General features: G+C 34.8%; 2 protein-coding genes across 2 annotated transcripts; one reads left to right on the top strand and one right to left on the bottom strand.

Annotated features, from left to right (window-relative positions):
- Positions 1 to 10,234: 10,234 nt before the first annotated feature.
- Positions 10,235 to 11,624, bottom strand: LOC142164105 (uncharacterized). The gene is made up of 2 exons (XM_075221281.1): positions 11,463 to 11,624; positions 10,235 to 10,675 (listed from the first exon to the last, which is right to left on the bottom strand). Exons 1-2 carry the CDS (start codon positions 11,622 to 11,624, stop codon positions 10,235 to 10,237), a joined length of 603 nt encoding a protein of 200 aa, XP_075077382.1.
- Positions 11,625 to 15,262: 3,638 nt separating this feature from the next.
- On the top strand, positions 15,263 to 22,002 carry LOC107828793 (uncharacterized). The gene is made up of 3 exons (XM_016656166.2): positions 15,263 to 15,689; positions 18,014 to 20,062; positions 21,658 to 22,002. Exons 1-2 carry the CDS (start codon positions 15,343 to 15,345, stop codon positions 18,918 to 18,920), a joined length of 1,254 nt encoding a protein of 417 aa, XP_016511652.2. The 5' UTR covers positions 15,263 to 15,342; the 3' UTR covers positions 18,921 to 20,062; positions 21,658 to 22,002.
- Positions 22,003 to 22,433: the final 431 nt, after the last annotated feature.

Raw genomic sequence — 22,433 nt, forward strand, 5'->3', positions numbered from 1 at the left:
ACGGAACGATATAAAATCACGTTAAACACAACATTTAGCTATTAGAGGCATAACAAAAGCAGTAACACAATTTAACAATGAAATCTCATAAAAATACCTTTTTAAGCAGTCAACAATAGATAGGAAAAACAACTAGGAATGGTAAACATATAAGAACTGCCCTTCGGGCACAATAACATCAAATCAGCCCCTCGGGCAATATCACAGAACAATACCAGCCCCTCGGGATATATCTCATGTCACAATGGGTACTCGTGCTCATTGGGGGTGTGCAGACTCCTGGAGGGACCCCTTATGGCCCAAGCACAATATCAAGTCATCTCGTGGCATCATAACCAGGCTCTCGGCCTCATATCAATATCAAGCCACCTCGTGGCGTACAATCTCAGGCCCTCGTCCTCATTATCATAATTAGTGTATCACTACTACGGCGTGCAGCCTGACCCAAATGCATCCTCACAATACAGGCCCTCGGCCTTACTCAGTCAGAATCTCATAAGCCCTTTGGGCAGTAGTAAAAATATGCAGCTCAGCTCAAAATATCTTTAAAACATCATTTAAGGTTTCTAAAACAAATTAACATAGTTGAGTTTTGAAAACATTGAAAGATCTGGCATGACTGAGCACAAGTATGAAATCAAACAGTGAGGAAAATATCATTGACGATCCCCTAAGGGTTCAAACAGTTGGCACGAAGCCCAAATATGACATTTAGCCCAAAGTATAATAATATCAAACAATTAGCTACCAAATATACAGAAAAATAGTCATTCGGGATGGACTAAGTCACAATCCCCAACGGTGCACGACCCCACGCTCGTCATCTAGCGTGTGCGTCACCTCAACACAGCTGAACATTGTATAATCCGGGGTTTCATACCCTCAGAACAGCATTTAAAATCATTACTCACCTCGAACTAGCCCGAAAAGCTACTATGCAACACGCTTGCCTCTCGAACCAACTTCTGAGTGCTCCAAATCTACCAAGTTCAGATTTTTATTATCAAATTATGCTAAACGAATGAATTCCAATTGAAAAATATTGATTTTAAGCACAAAATCCGAAATCAGTGAAAACCAGACCCCCGGGCCCGTATCCCAGAACTAGACAAACTTTATACCAAAATGTTCTTCATCATCTCACGAGTCCGTACATATAAAGAACTCAAAAATCGGAGTTCGTTTGACCCCTCAAATCATCCCTAGAAGGTCTCATAATCTCAAACCCTAACTCCATCTTTTTCTACTGATTTTCATGAATTAAACACTAATATTTTGTTCCTTAATCACAAATAATCGAGTTTTAGGTTCCAAAATCCTTACCTCAATGAAGAACAATGATTTCCTCTCAAAAAGCTCCTAAATCACCTAAGCCAAATGAAAGAAATGTGCCAAAACTCGTGTTTAAAACAATCTGTTCAGGCTTCATCGAGTTGTACCTTGCGCTATGCAGGTTGTACATCCTATTACAATTTTCCCGTGCTATATACCTTCTGTTAAAACGCCCATAGCTCCTTGTGGAAATATCCAAATGAAAAACGGTTTGAAGATTTAGAAACTAGACTCGAAGATCTTTCACTTGATAGGTTGCACACCATATAACTCTTTATATATTCCGAGATATAAGCTTCTGAAATCGGCTCCATGCATCAGTAAATTCTGTCGAAACTGCTCCACCAGCCATCTTCAATCGATCATAACTTTCTGATAAAATGTCTAAATCATAAATGTTTATCTTTCTGGAAACTAGAATGCAAGGGCAACAACTTTTATATTTTTGCAAATTTTCAAATTCCTTATAAATTTCGAGATATATGCTTCCAAATCTAGCTCTGCGATTGTACTAGTTGCTGTCAAAACAGCTTTCTGCAGAAAATTTCAACAACTCTTTGGTCTGAAATTCATTCCGTTAACCTTCCGAAATCCACCGGAGGCCCTCAGGACCTTAACCAATTATACCAGCATATCCCAAAACATGATACGAACTCGCTCGAGGCCTCAAATCATATCAAACAATGTCGAAATCATGAATCATACTCCAATCCAAACTTTATGAACTTTGAAATTTTAAACTTCTACATTCGATGCCGAAACCCGTCAAATCACGTCCGATTGACCTCAAATTTTGCACACAAGTCATATTCGACATTCCGGACCTGCTCCAACTTTCGGAATTGGAATCCGAACCCAATATCAAACAGTCAAACTCTCGGTCAAACTTCTCAAAAACCTTCAAATTTCTATCTTTAGCCAAATGACTTCAAAATGACTTAAGGACCTCCGAATTCACTTCTGATCGCGCTTCCAACTCCAGAATCACCATACGGAGCTATTCCCAGACTCGAAATCCCAAACAGACATCGATAACACTGAAATGCACTTCAACCCAAACTTATGAAATTTCTTCCAAAATGCTAACTTCCACAATAGGCGACAAAACGCCCCCCGGTCATCCAAAACCCGATCCGGGCATACACCCAAGTCCGAAATCATCATACGAACCTACTGGAACCTTCAGATCCCAATTTCAAGGTTGTTTACTCTGAAATCCAATCTTAGTCAATTCTTTCAACTTAAAGCTTCCGAAATGAGAATTCCCTTTCCAAATCAACTCCGAATTCTCCGGAATTCAATTCTGACCATGCGTACAAGTCATAATACCTGAAGTGAAGCTGCTCATGGCCCCAAACTACCGAACGACACGTTAGATCTCAAAACGACTGGTCGGGTCATTACAAATTTATTATGACAATATTCTTACGCTTCAAAGAACCAAGCCTGAAAACCAGGGGTAAGTACCAAAACTATTTTCTAATTACATAATAACTAACTAATTACAAAAGATAATACTTAAAAATAATACAATGCAAGAAATTAAGAGAACTCTTAACAGTTGATTGTAAGGCTCTAATATTGTTCCATTATGAAAACAAGCAGTTCCACAAGTACAATGATTATCGTCTTTAGTTTATGGAATATCATAAGAATAATTATTTGTAAACTACAAAAAGGAAGAAAGTTAAACATATTTGTGGTATAATATAAGTAGGTTATGAAGAAGAATTAGGCGGTGATGAGATTTGACCCAAAAGCGACTTTGTAGGTTCGGTATAGGTGTAGTTTACAATTATATAAAGGAAATTTTACTTCCTATAGAATAGGTTAATCCCCTATTTATTTAAAATAAATATCATTTAAATAAATTACCTCCTATAGATAGGTTATATGATTTATAGTAATATTTCTAATTTTGGGTATCTCCTACACTTAAGCCATTTTTCACGCTATATTTTATTTCCCTCTCCCCATTCTTATATTTTCTCTCAGAGACACCCGTTTTCCACACAACTTCTCAATACAAGTTCACCTTCTCTCTCTAAATTGATATAATATATTTTTCATTCCAAATCCCCCTGTAATCGCGCTAAAAATCAGAATCTTCCTCACCCACAATGCTGCTTCCTCCTTCCCCAATCTCGGGTAAACCCTAATTCGATCTTCATTGTACTGATTTATTTCTATAAGTAGTACGGTAAACAATTTTATTTTTTTGATTTTCGCCATTTTTGCTTATTCTCAACATCTCTACTTGCCAAATTGTATTTAATCAACAGTACCCAAGTCGTATTCTCACAATGTCTGAGAGTACAACCCGCAAGTTGATTACTAGAGGTGTACCCACTAAAATTCTCAATTTCGATGGTCCCTCTTTCTCATTGCAAATCACTCAAAGGGAATTGCATGCAGGTTTAGCCAAAAATATGGCTTTGGAGAAGAGAACAACAACTCGACATCTCAAAGGAGCCCAAGTCGAGAAATCAATGAAGGAGACAAGAATGGCAAAAACGGAAAAAAGGAAATTCCATATCTCTGAAGCTTCATCTGTCAAGGGGAAGGAGGTTGAAGCAAGTAAAAGCTCAGATGAAGTTGAAGAAAAGGTAATTTTCTGACGTATTCTTCTTTATTATTAATGTATTCAGTTGTATTTATACGTATGTATATGTATTTTGATGTCTTTTTATAGTTGTATTTTTAAGGATTTTCACGGTTCCCATAACTGTTTTTTATTCTACTTTCAATGTATTTATTTGTTGTTTGCAAATGTTTAATTTTCCAGTATGTATTTAGTTGTATTCATGTTAGTTATATTTTATGTCATATGTGTTGTATGCAGTTGTTTTTATATGCATTTAGACTTGTCAGTGTATTTAGTTATATTCGTATGTATTCATGTCAGATTTACTGCTAAATATGTTGTGTATTCAGTTATATTTATACTTCTAAGTGTTTGAAGTTGCATTCATATGTATTCATGTCAAATTTTCTATGAAATATGTGTTGTATTCAGCTGTATTTATATGTATTTATTCTTGTTAAATGCAGGGAATTAAGTTTTTTGTGAAACACCAGGCAATATTTGCACTGCATATCAGTGTATATACTAACACTGACATAGTCTCCGAGCTAAAAGAGAACCTTACTCCAGAGCAGTACAAACAGCTGGGTAATACTTGCTTTGGAAATTTTCTTCAAATGAAGCATTGTGAAGTCCAACATCAACTCTTCAGATGCTTCATGGCTCTCCAGTTAGAAGGAACTCCTAAAAATGTATTTGCAATACACGTCAATGGTACTTCATTACATTTCACATTAAGGGAGTTTGCGCTTGTGACTGGCCTCAAATGTGTTGGTAATGATGTTGATTTTGAGTTTAGTGAAAAGGTTCCTAACCAGATTATTGAAACTTACTTTGGAGGTGCTAATCTTGTCAAGAAGAAACATTTGATGAAATGCTTTGCTGACAAGAACTGGGGTCCTGACAATGATGGTGATGCCTTGAAGATATCTTTGTTGTATTTCATACACACCTTCATTTTTTCATCTGAGAAGAACAGTACAACCATACAAGGCTACATTTTGACTTGGTAGAGTGTGGGCGTTATTCTGAATATCATTGGGGTTTAAAAGCATTTGAAACGCTGACAAAATCTATTAACAAGAAGATGGATGCTCACAAGAAGTATTACAGGATAGCTGGGATGCCCCTAGCTATGGAAGTGTGGTTTTATAAGTGTTGTTCAGATGTTGATCCCAAAATTGATGACGTGGTCCCCAGAATACTCAATTGGAGAACCACCAGAAATAAGCCAAACTTTGCTTATCTGATGAACGACATGTTCAATGACAACGGAAATATGGAAACATGGTAATATGCAATTTGTATCATGGCTAGTTTAGATTTTATTAATAATTAATTCTGCATACATTTGCATACAGATACATTTTTGATGCTTTAATACCTGCTGTAGTTTCTGATGTAGTTTCTGCTATAATATTTGCTGTCATATTCTCACATGTATGCTGCATACAATTGCATGTAAATGCATACAGATTTTGCATACAGGAGACTGCATACATTTGCAGGGGATGCATACAGCAGTATACAGTTGCAATATGCAATTTGTATCATGGCTAGTTTAGATTTTATTAATAATTAATTCTGCATACATTTGCATACAGATACATTTTTGATGCTTTAATACCTGCTGTAGTTTCTGATGTAGTTTCTGCTATAATATTTGCTGTCATATTCTCACATGTATGCTGCATACAATTGCATGTAAATGCATACAGATTTTGCATACAGGAGACTGCATACATTCATACATTTGCAGGGGATGCATACATCAGTATACAGTTGCATACAGAAACTGCATATATTGAAATATAGCTACTGCATACATTTGCATTAATATGCATACAACAATATACAGCTGTTGTAGCCTTCATTATTAATTCTTCATAAAATTGCATATTATTTCCCAATCATTAGTGCTGCCTTAATTTCAAAATTTTCATTTTGATTCCAGATCTGCATGTGTATGTTTGTAGTAAGACTTTGATTTTATTTTGTTTTTCAGATTGTTTATAAGGACATCCATCCAAGCGATATAGAGCTTGCCGTTATTCAGATTTCTCCTGTAGGCGCTGATGTTGAGAACAAACCTACTCCTGCTCATTCAGACAAGTCGGGAGAGGATTCAGATGACTTTTCTCCTACACCCGATCTTCAATGTAAGAAGAAACATATTGCAAGTGTTGGTCCATCTTCATCACCGCCCCATAAAAAGTGCAAGGAACACGAAAGGCATCCTAATGAAACAGAGTATCAATCCAAGATTCCTCCTGTTTGTGTATCCGAATTTGGACAGAATGTTTTGCATGACAATCAGCTGCCAGATTCCAAAAATGACGAAGTATCTTCTTTGAGGAAAAACCTAAATTCATTCAATGAATACGTGAGTATTTAACCACATATTAAACATTACAGTTTAGTGCTTAATATTCATATATATTTGGCGCAATCTTCTAATTATTTCTGTCTTGTTAAGGTTGTGGGAGAGTTCAAGTCTCTCAGAACATTGATCAATGATAACTTCAAGATGCTTTCTGACCATCTTTAACAAAACAGCAAAATGAAAGTTTACACCAGAGAAAGGAACCCATAGGGAGACGTGATGATGGTATTGACACAAATGTCGGAGATAATGTTGAAGTTTAACATTTTTAACATCTTTAGCATTTGTTTATATCTCCTGTTTGTTGTTATAATTAACTGTATTCTTAGACTAAGTTACTACACTAACAATGATACATACAACTAACAGAAACCAGTGCTTAATGCTCAATGTGTGGAGTCAAGAGGTAAGGGGAATACTACATCAGAGGTGTCATGCAACATATCATCTACAGGTCAAGAGGGTATCTACAGAATTCTATGTATCTCAATTTGAGCTGGACGACAAGTTTCTTCCCAGTCAAATTCCAGAAACTAGAATTGTGATACACAACCGTGCAAAAAAAGTTGAATCAACCCCAGTACCATCTCATAGGAATCGACGACCAAGTAGATGGTATTCTTCGCCTTATGAGTCTAACTTCAACTCCGCAGGTTAGTTTTTTTTATAAACTAAAGATCTATTTCCTCATGGTTTTTAAATTTAAAAGTCTCTACTCACGAATTAAATGAACAACAAGTACTTCAGTAAAGTTGACCCCCATTTTTGAAAAAAGACACCCCTTTGGGGATGATTCAATAACGGGGCAACATCCTATATTAATCATTCAGGAATATGACAAATGGGTTCGTGATGGTCTTCTCGCTAGACATGATCAGAGGTGAGTTTTCCCCCGGTATGTGTATTAAGTTTTTATATTTTAAAAAATGTATATAATGTTTTTTATATCATACTTGTAGAAGTAATTTGGAAGACCATTACAAGAAGAACAAGTCAACACTTCATATACCATTGGATTTTGTAGTTGATCAAGTTAATTCAAAAAATTGGTTTTACCTTCTATCGTTTGACGGAAAACTATGGGATGACAACGTAAATTTTTCTCCTAACTGACTAATTTTCTTTGAATAACAACATGCATTTGATTGTATTCTGTTGTAGTATTTTTACTGTTTTCAAACACTCTATATGATGAAATGTATGATGAATGCAATAGCATCATTATTCACGTGTATTCAGCTGTAGTCAGTGTTATTAAACTGTTTTAATCAGTTGTAGTCAGTTGTATTTTTCTTGCTTTCAGCTGTATTCAGTTGTTCTCAATTGTATTATTCATATGTATTTCTCTGTATTCAACTGTATTATTCAGTTGTATTTTTCTTGCTTTCAGCTGTATTGAGTTGTTCTCAACTGTATTATTCATATGTATTTCTCTGTATTCAGTTGTATTCAGCTGTAGTCAGTTGTATTCAACTGTTTTAATCAGCTGTAGTTAGTTGTATTCAACTGTTTTATTCAACTATTTTTACTGTTTTCAAACACTCTATATGATGAAATGTATATTGAATGCAATGGCATCATTATTCAGTTGTATTCAGCTGTAGTCAGTGTTATTAAACTGTTTTAATCAGCTGTAGTCAGTTGTATTTTGCTTGCTTTCAGTTGTATTTAGTTGTTCTCAACTATATTATTCATATGTATTTCTCTGTATTCAACTGTATTATTCAGCTATATTCAGTTGTATTTTTCTTGCTTTCAGCTGTATTCAGTTGTTCTCAACTATATTATTCATATGTATTTCTCTATATTCAGCTGTATTCAGCTGTAGTTAGTTGTACTCAACTGTTTTAATCAGCTGTAGTCAGTTGTATTCAATTGTTTTATTCAGCTGTATTCAGCTGTATTCAACTATATTATTCAGCTGAATTCAGTTGTACTCGACTGTATTATTCATATGTATTTCTCTATATTCAGCTATATTCTTTAATAGTTTGACTAATTGGACTCACACCATGTAAATAAATTTGTGTATAGCATATTGACGTCATATTCTACTATCTGAGAAAGAAGGGAAAGTACAAAATAACAAGCAACTTCAAGTATACAACTGTTGATTGTATATTCAAGACAAGAATCACTGAAATCTTTGACAGGTATGCTGATACAGATAGTAATACTAATGTAGCCAAAGAAGAGGATGTGGTATGTGAGTACATAAGGGGCTACAGATTGCTAGCTAATGTACCTTGGCATACTATGGATAATGTCTTGATACCAGTCCACTTGAAGGACAAACTACACTAGGTATTGGTTGTTGTCTCATTCAAGGAGAGATGTATCAAAGTGTATGACTCGTACAGATCTGCAGGTCATGATGCATATGTAACTTCTGAGATTGATAAGCTAGCTAAGATTGTACCTCTGTATCTATCAATCAGTGGCTTTTACAGAGATAGTCAAGGCATAGATTGGTTTACTTACTCAGCATACACTGACAAGTCACATAATGATCCCTTTGAAGTTTTTTGTCATATCAGATCCGCCTCAACAGAAAGTTGGGAGCATGTAAGTATTCAATCATCATTCCTGTATGTTATATACAAATCTAATTGTATGAATTATTTTTAATTGTTTGAATCAATTATTTTTTAGGGATTGTGGGTTGCATGTTGCGGTATACGCAGAGTTTCTGAGCATTATTGGTGAGATTCCACAAACAACATTTGATTCCAATCTACTCCGTCAAAGATATGGTGCTCTCCTCTGGGATTATGCTATGCGGAAGATAGACGATGATGCCATAAGCGAGAATGAAGCATCCTCAAAGATTGCTAGGCAAATCACGAAGTCAGATTCAAAGATGCAGATAGTGTTAGAGTAGCTTTAGGTTAATGTAGTTTTGGAATGTAGTTTGAAGAAGAATATTGTTTTGAGTAGTTTTTTTTGGTGAAGATGGTTAGAAAAACTTATCACTTTATCAACAATGTTCGTGTATGACAATTGCAACTTTTCAATCATTGTTTCACTAGTTTGTTCATAAGTATTCATGCTTATTCTTCAGTTTGAATTCATATGTATCTTACAAGATTCAAGTATGTATTATTCAGTAACTTTGCTTGAACAGGTTTTAGGCATTGAACATGTTAATATCAAAGTCAGAAACTTTATGTATTTTGATGGTAGGTTATATTAAAGAATTCAGATGTATTTTTCTGGATTCAGGTGTATTCAGTTGTATTCAACTGTATAATAAAGTTGTATTCAACAACATTCATTTATATGTATCTTTCAAGTTCAGTTAATACATATTAAAGAATACAAATTCATACGTATTAAACAGGTTATACGTATTCAGCTGTATTCAGATGTAGTCAGTTGTATTCAACTATTTTATTCAACAGTAGTTAGTTGTATTCAATTATATTATTCAGTTGTATTCAATTATATTTTTTTGTATTCAGTTGTACTCAACTGTATTATTCATATGTATTTCTCTGTATTCAACTATATTTCTCTGTATTCAACTATATTTTTCTGTATTCAGCTATATTCTTTAATATATATCTTTCAAATTCAGTTAATATTTGTTAAAGAATATAAATTCAGATGTATTAAACAGGTTATTGTCTAGTTAGAGAATATAAATTCAGACTTATTGAAATTGATATATTACAGCTGAGTATATAGATATATTCTGATGAATTTTGACTAGTTATGTATATAGCTCAGGCACTGTCTATAATAAACTGTCAAAGTATATGTGGACAAGGTTATATTAGATTGTATCCAACACATTAAGGCAACTATATGTATTCAGAATCTATTCACGAAAGTCATTTCTGAAATTATTACTTGACAATGAGAATTTATTACTTGACAATGTCATCATAAGTATTGACAAATCATTGAAACACCAATACATGTTAGAGTGTTAACTATTTATTACGTGGAGCATTTCTACACGTTCGCTTGTTATGTCCTCCCTGCCCACATATGCTACATGAATGTTGATTTTTCGGCTGCAGTAATTCACTTAAAGATTTATCGCGCTTCTTCTTTGGCTTTCCAGGAGGTCTTTTCCATTTGGGTGGTAGTAAAACCTCCTCTGCAATATGTTCTGATATATTCCAGTCATTTCTGTCCGATAACGGGTACACAGACACACCGTATGTCATTACAACAATATTTGGTTTGTAATAGTTAGAGCAATATTCTTCTGGCATTATAAACTTGCTCTTCAATACAGCCCAAGCATGTGGGCATGGCAATTCATCAACTTGGAACGTCCCACAAATACATTTTCTCTCTAACAGGCAGACTGTGTAATTCCTTCCTCCATCGTTAACCGTATGTAAGTATTCAGTTGATGGTACCACCTACATTTAAAAATAGAAATATAAGTTTTGAGAACATACAATTGAATTACCATATGTATAATGCTGAATTACACAGTTACATACAACTGAAATATTTGCATACATAAGAATACATCATATATTTAGACCGGCAGACTATAAACTATAATTACGTCTGAACTTATCAAAAGTCTGCTGTACTTTAGACAATAGGAGGCTAAAAAAACAGTAGAATGATACGTCATGACAATACATATTAAAATTATATATAATACAGATTTGTTAGTTGTATTCTGATGTATTCGAATAGTTTTTGCAGCATGTTTTTAGTTATATTCAGTTGTATTCATATCAGACCTTCGAAAAAATATGTCTTTAATGTGTTTCAATTTAGTTGTATTCATATGTATTCATGGTAGTTGTATTTTAAAAAATGATTGTATTCAGTTGTATTCATGCCATTAATTCAGAAAACAATTAAGCTATATACTACAATGACATTAAAATATAACTTACAGTCATACGTGTAGACATTGCCTCATTCAAAGTCAGCATCTCCTGGTATTTTTTCCAAGCGTCGTGTATGTCTGTGTAGATTCTTTGCGGTTACTACAATTCCAACGTCCAAATATCTTCCTAACTTCTTCGAGGAAGTCGTATATTGGCAATTCCCTTGCTAAAACTAGTGCGCATTGATTGACTCAACAATATTTGACGTCATTGTCCATCCCCTATTAACAGGTGCATACAACCTAGCCCACTTTTCGTATCCAGCTAACTCTAAGTATTCTTTCACCCTAATATCTACCTTCTCCACCTTCTCCATCAGACTATCAAATTCAGCTTGTGTGTATGCTTTTGCCATCGAGAAGTATATCTCGCTCAACTTGGCATGACTCTTTTTGAATTTCTTATATACGTTGTTCCATAAATGCCATATACAAGCAAAATGCGGTATATCTGGATACATTCTCGATACAGATTTAATGATACTCTCATTTTTATCTGAAATGATGCACATGTTTTCCCTTTACCGTATGCTATCTTGAATTGCTCAAAGAATCATGTCCAAGCAGCATCGTTCTCTGAATCAATAACACCATATGCTAGTGGCAATATATGACCTGAAATACAATTGAATACATATTTTTAAAACATGTATTTCAATATTTAAAATATTAACAGATTGTATTATAATTCAGATACTCACCTGCACCATCCAACGTGCTTGCCGAACCAAATGTCCCGGTGTAGTAAGATTTTAGGTGACTTCCATCCACAACAACAATGGATCTACAATGATCAAACCCCTTTATAAAGGCATACAAAGATATATACACGTACATGAATTCATATTATGGCGATTTTACAATTCTGATGTGGGAACCTGGATATGTCATATCCATTGTATATAAGTATCCTGGTAATTTTTTGTATGAATCAGCCGGTGCACCTCTCAAAAAATTCATTGGCTTTTCTTTAGCCCTCCACGCCAATATGTAGCTAACATCTACACCTAAATCTGATTTCACATCATCAATAATATCCTTTGGGGTGTATTTCCTCTTATGATTAGTAAGCTTAGACCTTATCATACCACCTATAAGGCTGCTACTTGCCTGTCGCTGCTCATACCTTGTCTTTCAGCGGACATGTATGGTTATCAATGAATTCTCTCACTTTGAATAGTTCTGATTTGTTAATGCTTGAAGCCTTAAACCTCCATTCACAATCTTCTGAAATACATAATAATGCATAGCTGCAAAGAATTAATCATTGTACATATGATTAGCATAAGTGTTTACAAAAAAATTCACTCATATACACACGATTACAATCTGATTATTTTACATACTGACATCTATATATATAAATTTGTATACTACTGAATTCAATTATAGTTATATGCATTTAAATACAATGAATACAACTAAATACAATTTTGGGTATATGCATACACTTAAAACCACAACAAACAAAATAAGAAAATAATTAGAGCCACTGTAATGTAATTATACTAGTAAAATACATATGAATACATGTATTCAAGGACCATAAATAAACATATGTTAACTACATCTGTGATAATCAAGAGGAAATCCACAAATACGCATAATACAACAACGTTAAACTTATAGCTCGAATCAATAATAGAAAATATAAAAAAAAAGTTAAATACATGCAAACCTGACAACATTAGACCTATCAACCCGGAATTGAAACCTTTGAGCTATAGCATAATTCTCCATCACCTCTTTCAATGTAGCCTTATCCTTATACACTTGTCCAGCCATAACCTCCCTTTGATTAGTTTTTGAAATTATCAAATCCTTGTGGAGTTCGAACACTCCAATCGCTTCTCCTGAATTGACAAAATCTAGAGCCAGTGTATCATCTGTATTGGAATCGTACATTTGAACTGCTTCGTCTATTTGCACAATGTCGCCTTGATTTAAACTACCTCCGGATACAAGTTCTTTTTCAATAGTTGTTATGCACAAAGGATACATACCAAATTCTTTGTTTTCTTTTTTCAATTCTACATACACTCTGTAACCCATATCATTGTGTATTTCCATTGGCGTGCAATTTTTTTCTACTTTGTATTGAATTTTAATGAACTTTGAGCTCAAATCTATACCCAGTTGATTAGAAATTGAAGCAACCAGATCATTAAAGGAGGTATACTCCTTTATCAATATTCCCTCAATTGAAAAATCGATGTAATTGCCCTCATCGTTCCACTTGTCAGAATGACACAACAACACTGTTAAACTTGTCATATGTATAAAAGGAACTATACCGTTTTTTGTATATAATTTGTATCAATCTAATTTTCCGTGGTTGAATTGATATCTGCGAACAAAGAAAAAGGAGAAGTGAATGGCAGAACTTCGAACAGATGTTGCACAGGTTTTCGCTGCTTTTTTTTATAGCTTGAATCGTGTATGGTAGAATACAGATTAATGGGTACTAGTTTTTGTTCGTTGAGTTAAATTAAGAGAATATCATGTGATTTGATTTCCTTCCGTTATTAACTAGTTTAACCTTCTAGATTTTGCGCAGATATGTTAATGTATTCACGTTAATGCCGCGTGAATACAGTTAAATACATATCAACCTTAGCTGGAATTCCCTTTTTAACGCCTATTTTTTCTATTGTACTAAAAAATACAATAGCTTAAATACATAAAATACATTGTAAAAAAACATAAAAGGTATCTATAACACGTAATATAACAAAGGGTATCTATAAATGGCTAATTAGACCTAAAAGATGGTGCTTTATGAAAAATTCAATTATATAAATATGGGAAAATTTCACATTAGAACAACTGAGCTCCATACTTTTCAATTTTATAGCCCATATTTCAATTTACAACCAACTAGCCCAAAAATAATAGGCTAAGATTCAACATCCAACTCAAATAGGTTCTCAAAATTACTATTTAATTTTTAAAAAAGATTCCTCAAGCTTTTAAATTAATTTTCGAATCAGTAACTGTGACTCAAACATTAATTCAACAAACCAAATTCATTTGGGTGGTGAAAATTAGATTTTTAACAAGCTTAAATATGTGGAGTTAAATTCCGAATTTGATTTTGTGAGAAATTTGGAGAGGGTGTTATTTAGACTTGTTAGAAATAGTATAAGGAGGTTGTATATAAAATTTGAAGTCATTTAATGGAGATTTGGACTGGTTTTGAACGAGAATTACAACTAAAAATCGTGGAAGAAGTTCGTCTACAGACGCTTGTATAAAGGTGTATAAAAGTGTATAATAGTGTATAATGTGTGTTTCTACACTCATATACACTATTATACAAGATTATACATAATTATACAAAAAACTGACTTCGTCTTCTTCCTTGCGTCTTTTTTGAAATTTAACTCAAATCTCCTCCAAATCACTTCAAATTTAAATTTTGAACTTCTTTTGATATTTTCAATCAATTGGAACAACACCCAATCCAAACAACTAACAAATTCAAAAAAACCCATTTTCAAAAGCAAAGCTTTGAATGGTCTTCAATGTTGGACTTCTACTCTTCAATTTTCTTACGTTGCAAGCAGGTAACACAAGAGGAGAAACAAAAAATACTCGGCCCGTGAAGCATATGTAGAAGATGTGAGAAGACGAGAGAGTGAAAGCAATTGTTGTGAGAACAAAGAATTAACTCTATAGCTTTTAGAAGCAATGGTTGTAAGAACACAAATTTTGAATTTGCAAGTGCTTTCAAAATATGTACAATGTGAGCTAGGTGGGGTAAAACTTAAAAACATGAGCCATTTTTTGTTATGGTGTGAAGTCATATGTATTTTCTTGTAATTTTTTCTATAAATATTAAAGGTCATAAAAGTCGATCAATGTTTGGGGGATATTTTTGTTGTTCAACATTTAGTATAAATTATTCATACTTTTATAATAATATAAATAGATAGATAGATATAGATATAGATATATTTGACATTTAAACTAAACTTTGGGTTAACCAATTGACGAAGAAAAGAGAACGAAATAGATTGGGGAAAATACAAAGCCAGTCGGCTAAACATTTCGCAAACCGAAAAATCCCGACCCGATTTAGGGCGGGTATACCCGTCACTCTTATAATATGACGCAAATTATCCCTAATCGTTAGGGCAAGAGATTTCAGATATTTTTTCTCTTTACTTTCTAGCGAAGATGTACAACGGAATCGGGCTACAAACGCCGCGAGGCTCCGGCACCAACGGCTACATACAGACGAACAAGTTCTTCGTCAAGCCGAAGACGAACAAAGTCCTCGTAGACGGCGGCAAGGGTTTCGAGTCCGGCCAAGGAACCGCCGGCGTGTCGAGAAAAGCGAACAAGGACATTCTCGAACACGACAGGAAACGGCAGATTCAGCTCAAACTTCTCGTCCTTGAGGATAAGCTTGTCGATCAGGGATACACCGATGCTGAGATTGCGGAGAAGCTCGATGAAGCTCGACGTAATCTGGAGACAACATCTGAAGATTCTGGTGGATCCACTGCTATTGGCTATCACAGGTAATTTTTTTTTGAGAGTTATAGTTATGCTTTATGCATAATATACGCATTGGATCAATTATTGTCGAAGAACTAGTTACGAATTTTTAGATTTGATTGAGTTGATGTTGTTATGAGTCGTTTCTTAGAGAGTTATTAGGAAATGGAAATAGAAATGGAAATCTGAGAAATTGTATTGTTCTTTTTTTATTAGAAAGAAATTGGATAGGGGATAAGCGTGGTTATTACAGCTTTGTGATGCTTCTCTCTGAGTTCATAGTGTTGTTTTAAATGACGGTGGTGTACGGGTCACCTTATGTACACCTCAACTATTTCTCGTCGGTTCATTTGTGAGTTAACTCTTCACACAAAGACTTGACTGAGAACAAATCACCTAGTGTTTCTTAACTCTTGGGATTTGAAACTGAGACCTCATGCTTTTCGTACCACTTCATTGACCAAAGGCCATACCCTTGGGTGCTGAGTTCATGTTGTTTTGTTTCAACCTTTAAGAATATGTTATGGATTATGGTACAATTTTGAGAAGTTAATGATCTATATGAATTAATGACTTTTTAAGGAGATGAAAAATTGAAAAGAATTTTTTGCTTTCCTTTTGTCTAAATGAGATGAGGAGGGAAGGTTAGTTTATCAAAGGTTGTAGATACATATAAATATGATTAGGTTTTGGTTTGATTCTTGCGTCCTCTACCATTCTCATTTCTTGAGCAGTGACGAAAATCTTGACTTAAAATTTTAGCCTGAGGTTCATTGGGATAATTGTTTTGTAGTTCTATCTTACTGGTTGGGAAAGAGGAGAAGGCCAATCATGGTATAAGTTGTTCTGATGGGCAGTTGTATCACACTCTAGTTAGTGCAGTTTTGAACTTGTGTTACTGTTGTCGCTCTGATTGTCATAACCTGGTAAGCAATATGCAGTTTCATTAGTTCTGAAGTTCCAAGAATTGGTTTTGTGGGATACAACTGTTACAAAAGGATTTAGCCCTCTAGTTGTCAAGATGTCTTTACCAATATCTTTGACCTCCAAACATCACTAGGAAAATTGGCTTGTTAGACAGAACAAAGCATGGGTTTTAAGGTTAAGAAGCAGGTTTGGGTTTCCCAAAAGCTACTAGGATTAAGACTGTTAGAAGTCCAAGTTTTGCTGACTTTTTTTCCCACTATCATATAAATGTTTTGCTAACTGGCCAGGAGAAGAGAAGTTTAAATATTTGCTTGTTAGATTTTTTACAGTATATTTGGTACGCTCTTTGTGCGTGTATCTTGATCAGTGAATATAGACTTTTTAAAAGCATAAAAATTATATAAGAATACATTTGAGCTAAAAAAAATAAGAAAATAATTTAAGTCCTGAAAATGATGATTTTTTATGTTATTACACTACTCCGCAAAAAAAAGAAATCCTGCCTCATAGAAGTGCTCACAATGTTATTCAAATATTAACTATAAGTTTGCACAAGAGACATAAGTACCAATAGAATATTATAGTGTCATATTTTCCTTCATAACAAATGAACGGATATTTTTAAGTACAAGATTTACATAAGTAAACTCTTAATAATTTTAAAGTTTTTGGATTTTTTACATAGTTTAATTAAAAAATATATAATAATATAGTTTTAAACTCCTAAACCTAGATTTGTACAAAGTAAATTCTTAATGTTTTCAAAGTTCTAAATTGTAGGACTTTCTACATAGTTCAAGTAAGGAAAATTTAATACGTAAAATTTTAGTTACTTTGAAACTCCTAAATATTAGAAAATTAATTAAATGAATATTCAATAAAGTATTTCTTATGGTAATTTACCCATAGGGATTGCAGATTTTTTATTTATTTATAAAGATCAAGTTTGGATGAGATAAAAAGCCGCAAGTTTTAAGTTGTATTTTTCCATTCTACGTATACATTGGTAATGTAAAATTAAAACTATAGTACGTAGTGTATCTCTTGTTAATGAAAGGAGAGGGGAGAAAAAACGTGGTAGAAGTATATTTAATTTTTTCTTTCTTTTTAATTTATATAAGGTAAAAGTATAATTGAACTTGAAGTCCTAAATATTAGGATTTCATACCTAGTTCAAATAAGGAAGAATTAGATACACAAAATATAATTAATTTTTAACTCCTAAATATTGGTAAAGTAATTTAAATGACTGTTTTGTCCAATATAAAATTAACTTTTAAAGGGTAAAAAAGATGAACAACATTTCGTCAAGGGCCTTCGTGCTTTTTTTGATATATATATATATATATATATATATATATATATATGTATGTGTGTGTGTGTATGGCTGATAAGCAACAACTAGTTCATTCAATTTCAGGGTTTCGGGAACACAGACACACCAGATTGCTGCTTTGAAGGAAAAGCAGATGGAATCCTTAAAAGCTGCTCTCAAGATAGGGGCTGAATATGAGACCCAGAAGAAGCGGCATGAGGCTTTTGATTTAGATACTGAAGAGAATGAAGATGGTGATAACAATGAGCTAGTTGATAGGAAGCGGCACGAGAAGGACTTGAGAAAAGAGAAGGATGAGGGTAAGCGTCGCAAGAAAAAAGAGAAGAACAAAAAACGTGAGGATTCTTCTGACACTGACAGCAGTGACGCCCATGCCAAAGAGCCTAAAAAGAAAAATCATAAAAAGGCCAGCCAATCTAGATCCAATACTGATACTGCTGTTGATAATAAGTCAAAAAAATTGTCTGCCAAGGAAAAAAAGGGTAGAAGGCGGCATCACAGTGACGATTCGCTCTCTGATTCTTCCTCAGATTCTGATTGTTCTTCAGAGTCTGATCAGGAGAACAAACATGCAAAACCCCATAGGAGACATTCTGAGGGTGAGTACAATGATGGCCGTGATGCAAAAGCCAGTAACTTTCAACAAGGTAGAAGACATGATTCTGATGAGGATGGGTACAAAAATGACCGTGATGTCAAAGACAAGATGATTAAGAAAGAGAGAAGGCATGTTACCGAGGGCAAGTATGATGATGGTTGTGATGCTAAAACCAAGAAGTCAGAAAGAGGTAGTAGACATGATTCTGATGATGACGATGATGGTAGTGATCGTGATGTAAAAAGCAAGAAGATTCAGGAAGGGAGGAGACATGTTACTGCAGGTGAGTATGTGATGGCCGTGATGCAAAAGCCAGTAAGTTTCAACAAGGTAGAAGACACGATTCTGATGAGGATGACTACAAAAATGATCGTGATGTCGATAACAAGATGATTCAGAAAGAGAGAAGGCAGGTTACTGAGAGTAAGTATGATGATGGTCGTGATGCTAAAAACAAGAAGTCACAAAGAGGTAGAAGACAAGATTCTGATGATGACGATGAGTAATGATCTTGATGTAAAAAGCAAGAAGATTCAGAAAGGGAGAAGGTACGAGTCTGATGACAGTGAGTATGATGAAGGCTATGATGTAAAGAAAAATAAGACTCAAAAAGGTAACCGATGCAATTCTGATAAGGATGAAGGTGAAATCAGCAGTAGCGACTATTCCCGCAGCACCAGTGATTCAGATAGTGAGAGGAATTATCGTGGACGCAAGGATGTAGATAGGACAAAGTCTGAGAAGATCAATAGAAGTGGTCGTGGAGATGATTATGGTGGTAGGTGGGAGAGTTCGGTAAAGAAAGATAGGGAATTTCAGGAGGATGATTTGAGAAAGATTCATGGTGGACAAGCTCCTGATAAAGGACTGGACACGTTCAAGAAATTGGAGAAGTTATATCAATCGAGGGAAGATGTGTTTGGTGGATCAAGTGGTAGTCAGGAGTTGTTGAGGGGTAAGAGAAAACTAGACGATGAAAACTTGGATGAACGCGAGGGAAAGTCAAGGAGGATGGATTCTGGAAAAAACGAAGAGCATAGGAGGCCTAATAGTAAAACTGAGCACCAAAGTAGGTCATACAGGAATATGGAGGATAGTAAAGATCAACAAGCAAGAAGAACTGGGGGAGAGTATGAAGGTGATGGCGGAGAGCGTGACACTAAAATTCAGAGTCGGAATGAACTGCATCGTGAAAGCAGACATGAGAATCGAGATTATGAGGTGCGTGAATGGGAGAGAAGAGAAAGTAGGGATGATGATTGTTGGGAAATGAAGCAAAAAAGAGATGAAGAGGATGATCGGTACAGGAAGCATGAGAAAGAACAGGATTCTCAGCGTGGAAGGCATGAACAAGAGGGCGAGGAGCATAGAAGCAGAACGCGTGATAGTTATAGAGGTCATGATTCTCACAAGAGGGCTAGACATGATGATTTACCCTCTGGTGGAAATAGAAGATATGATGATGACAAGTATGCTGATAAGAGGACTAGGCTGTGAAAGCTGCCTTAGATTTTGCCCTGCCAGAATATCGAGTGGTGAGTTCTAACTTGAGATACACTTGCCTTTCTTTACTATTATATGCCAATCACAGGGAGATCCCTTTTTAAAAAATGAATTTTATAAAGAAACTCATAGTTAGAGTATGGTTTCTTTTATTAATAAGGTACTCTGCTTAACTGCCTTTCAAGTCCTTCTATTAATAAAAATATACCCCATTAAACATTGTACTATTTGGATATGAAAAATATGCAGTTGGAAGTGAAGACTTAGGTGTTATAAAAAAAGGTGGCGACAATAACAATAAATGTTTACAGATTTAATTCCACAACCAGATTCAATATAATGGGACAATCACTTTCTATTTACATCTGGGATCTAGGTTCATATGTATGTTATGTTTTACATCCCTCTTTGGTTTTCCAATAATTTTGAAAAGGGGTGACCATGCTTTTCATGGTAAGTGGAGCTTTGCTCGCACTAAGCTGCCATTGTTATTTGACTGTACAGTTCTATTTCAAAATTACCATCTGAACCCAGGAAAGAAAGCTGCGTAAAATGTTCATGATTGATTGAGAAGAATGGTACATTTTTCCTCTTAATTTGATGATTGTTTTGCTGCTATTTAGGGGTATTCCTTAACGAGAGTTAGCTTTCTATGGGGGGATATAACTGCTGGTCAAGGGAAACTTCACAAGGCATTGAGATCTAGAGACACTGGTTTTAAGCTGGCACGTATGCAGAAATTTGAACAATGGTTTCCGTTGTTAATTAACATAAAAATTAGGTAAAGAGGCTCTTGTTTCTTTGGCCCAGGTTCCCTACATTGACATTAGGGTTGCTCTATATTAGGGGTGTCAAATGGGCAGGTTGGACCGATTTTGGGCGTGTCAAAATGGGTTGAGCCAATATTTGACCGCCCAAAAGTTACTTGGGCTAAGCTGGGTTGGATCAATATGGGCTAAAATTCGGGTCATAGCCCAACCCGCCCAACTCTTATCAAGCTTTACTTAATATGTGTTGTTTTGTTATACAACAACAACCCACTAAAATCCCACAAGTGGGGTCTGGGGAGGATAGAGTGTACGCAGAAGGGTAGAGAAGTTGTTTCCGAAAGACCCTCGGCTCAAGAAGACGAAAATAAACAATACTTAATATATGTTGTTTTCTTATGAATTTAATTACTAAATAAGACTTTTTTTTTTCTTTTATTATGGTCATATATAACATATCAAACAAAAAATATATTATTTATAACATATTTTGGCGAAGTTACTCGTGAATCGATTTGGACCAAAAATCAACCCAACTTTAAATGGGTTAGGTGAAGATGAGCTGAGTTTAATAAATGAGCGGGTCAATAACCAGCCCAACTTTGGGCGGGGCATTTGGGCTTGAGCCAAATTTGACAGCCTTACTCTATATTCCCCTCTCATACTGGTGTACACTGTTGGACTCCAATTCCCTTCAGTTTGGTGCAGTACATACAAAGTTTGTCCTTACCTCTCTGAACATGCTCTTTCCTAACGCTATGCTTCAGAAAAGAAGTTGCGATAGTGTGCCGTAGTGATATCCTTTAGAAGAATTACATAATGTGATTGGCTAACTTTCTCACAATCGGTCTTTTTTTCAGTTTCAGCAGCTCAGTTGAGGAAGATTGCCGATGTTTAGAAACCAAGCATAAAGAGGCAAAGCTTGGTTAGCTGTTTAGTATCATAAGTATGTGAGCTTTCTGCCAAGGGGTGTTGTGGGGGTTAGTCCTCGAAACACTTTCCGGTGTACCTAAGAGGTTTTTCCTGATGAATCACTGTCTTTACTGTTGACCGTCAGAAGTGGTGTGCAAGAATTAGCTGTAATAAGTAATGATTCCTCTTAGGGGGAGTGTGTGCTACCGTGGCTTCCTTGTGAAGGTAAGGTCCGCAGGCCCATGTACAATATACATTTTTCAGTTCTTATTGTTTGAGTAGGTTGTTTTAAATTTTTCGTCTGGGTGTTTATGATATTTTTTGAACTAAAATTGTCTAAATACCATCAGATCGTTAAGGTTTAGTTCAAAAGGAAAATAGGTATTCAGCATAATTTATAGTCGAACTTAATAATTTTGACTGCCAAAGTCAACATAGAACAATTATTTTAAAACATACTATACGAAGGATGAATAGCCTTAAGGTCATGGCACAGCAGTAGACCCACATACAAGACATGAAGCCTGTATATTGATTAATTAATTAATTAATTAATTAATACTGACTGTATGAGAATAATACGAGAGCAGAAATGCATCAAACATGAGACCTATTTATAAAATGGAATGCTTCTTATTCGCGATGACAATAAGAAGGGCAACAAAATTCAGTTCATATTTGATCGAATGCGAATGTGAGATTTCAGTTCTATGGGGTGCAATAT

This window comes from Nicotiana tabacum, chromosome 1 (genome assembly GCF_000715075.1).
Source record: "Nicotiana tabacum cultivar K326 chromosome 1, ASM71507v2, whole genome shotgun sequence".
NCBI lineage: Eukaryota > Viridiplantae > Streptophyta > Magnoliopsida > Solanales > Solanaceae > Nicotiana > Nicotiana tabacum.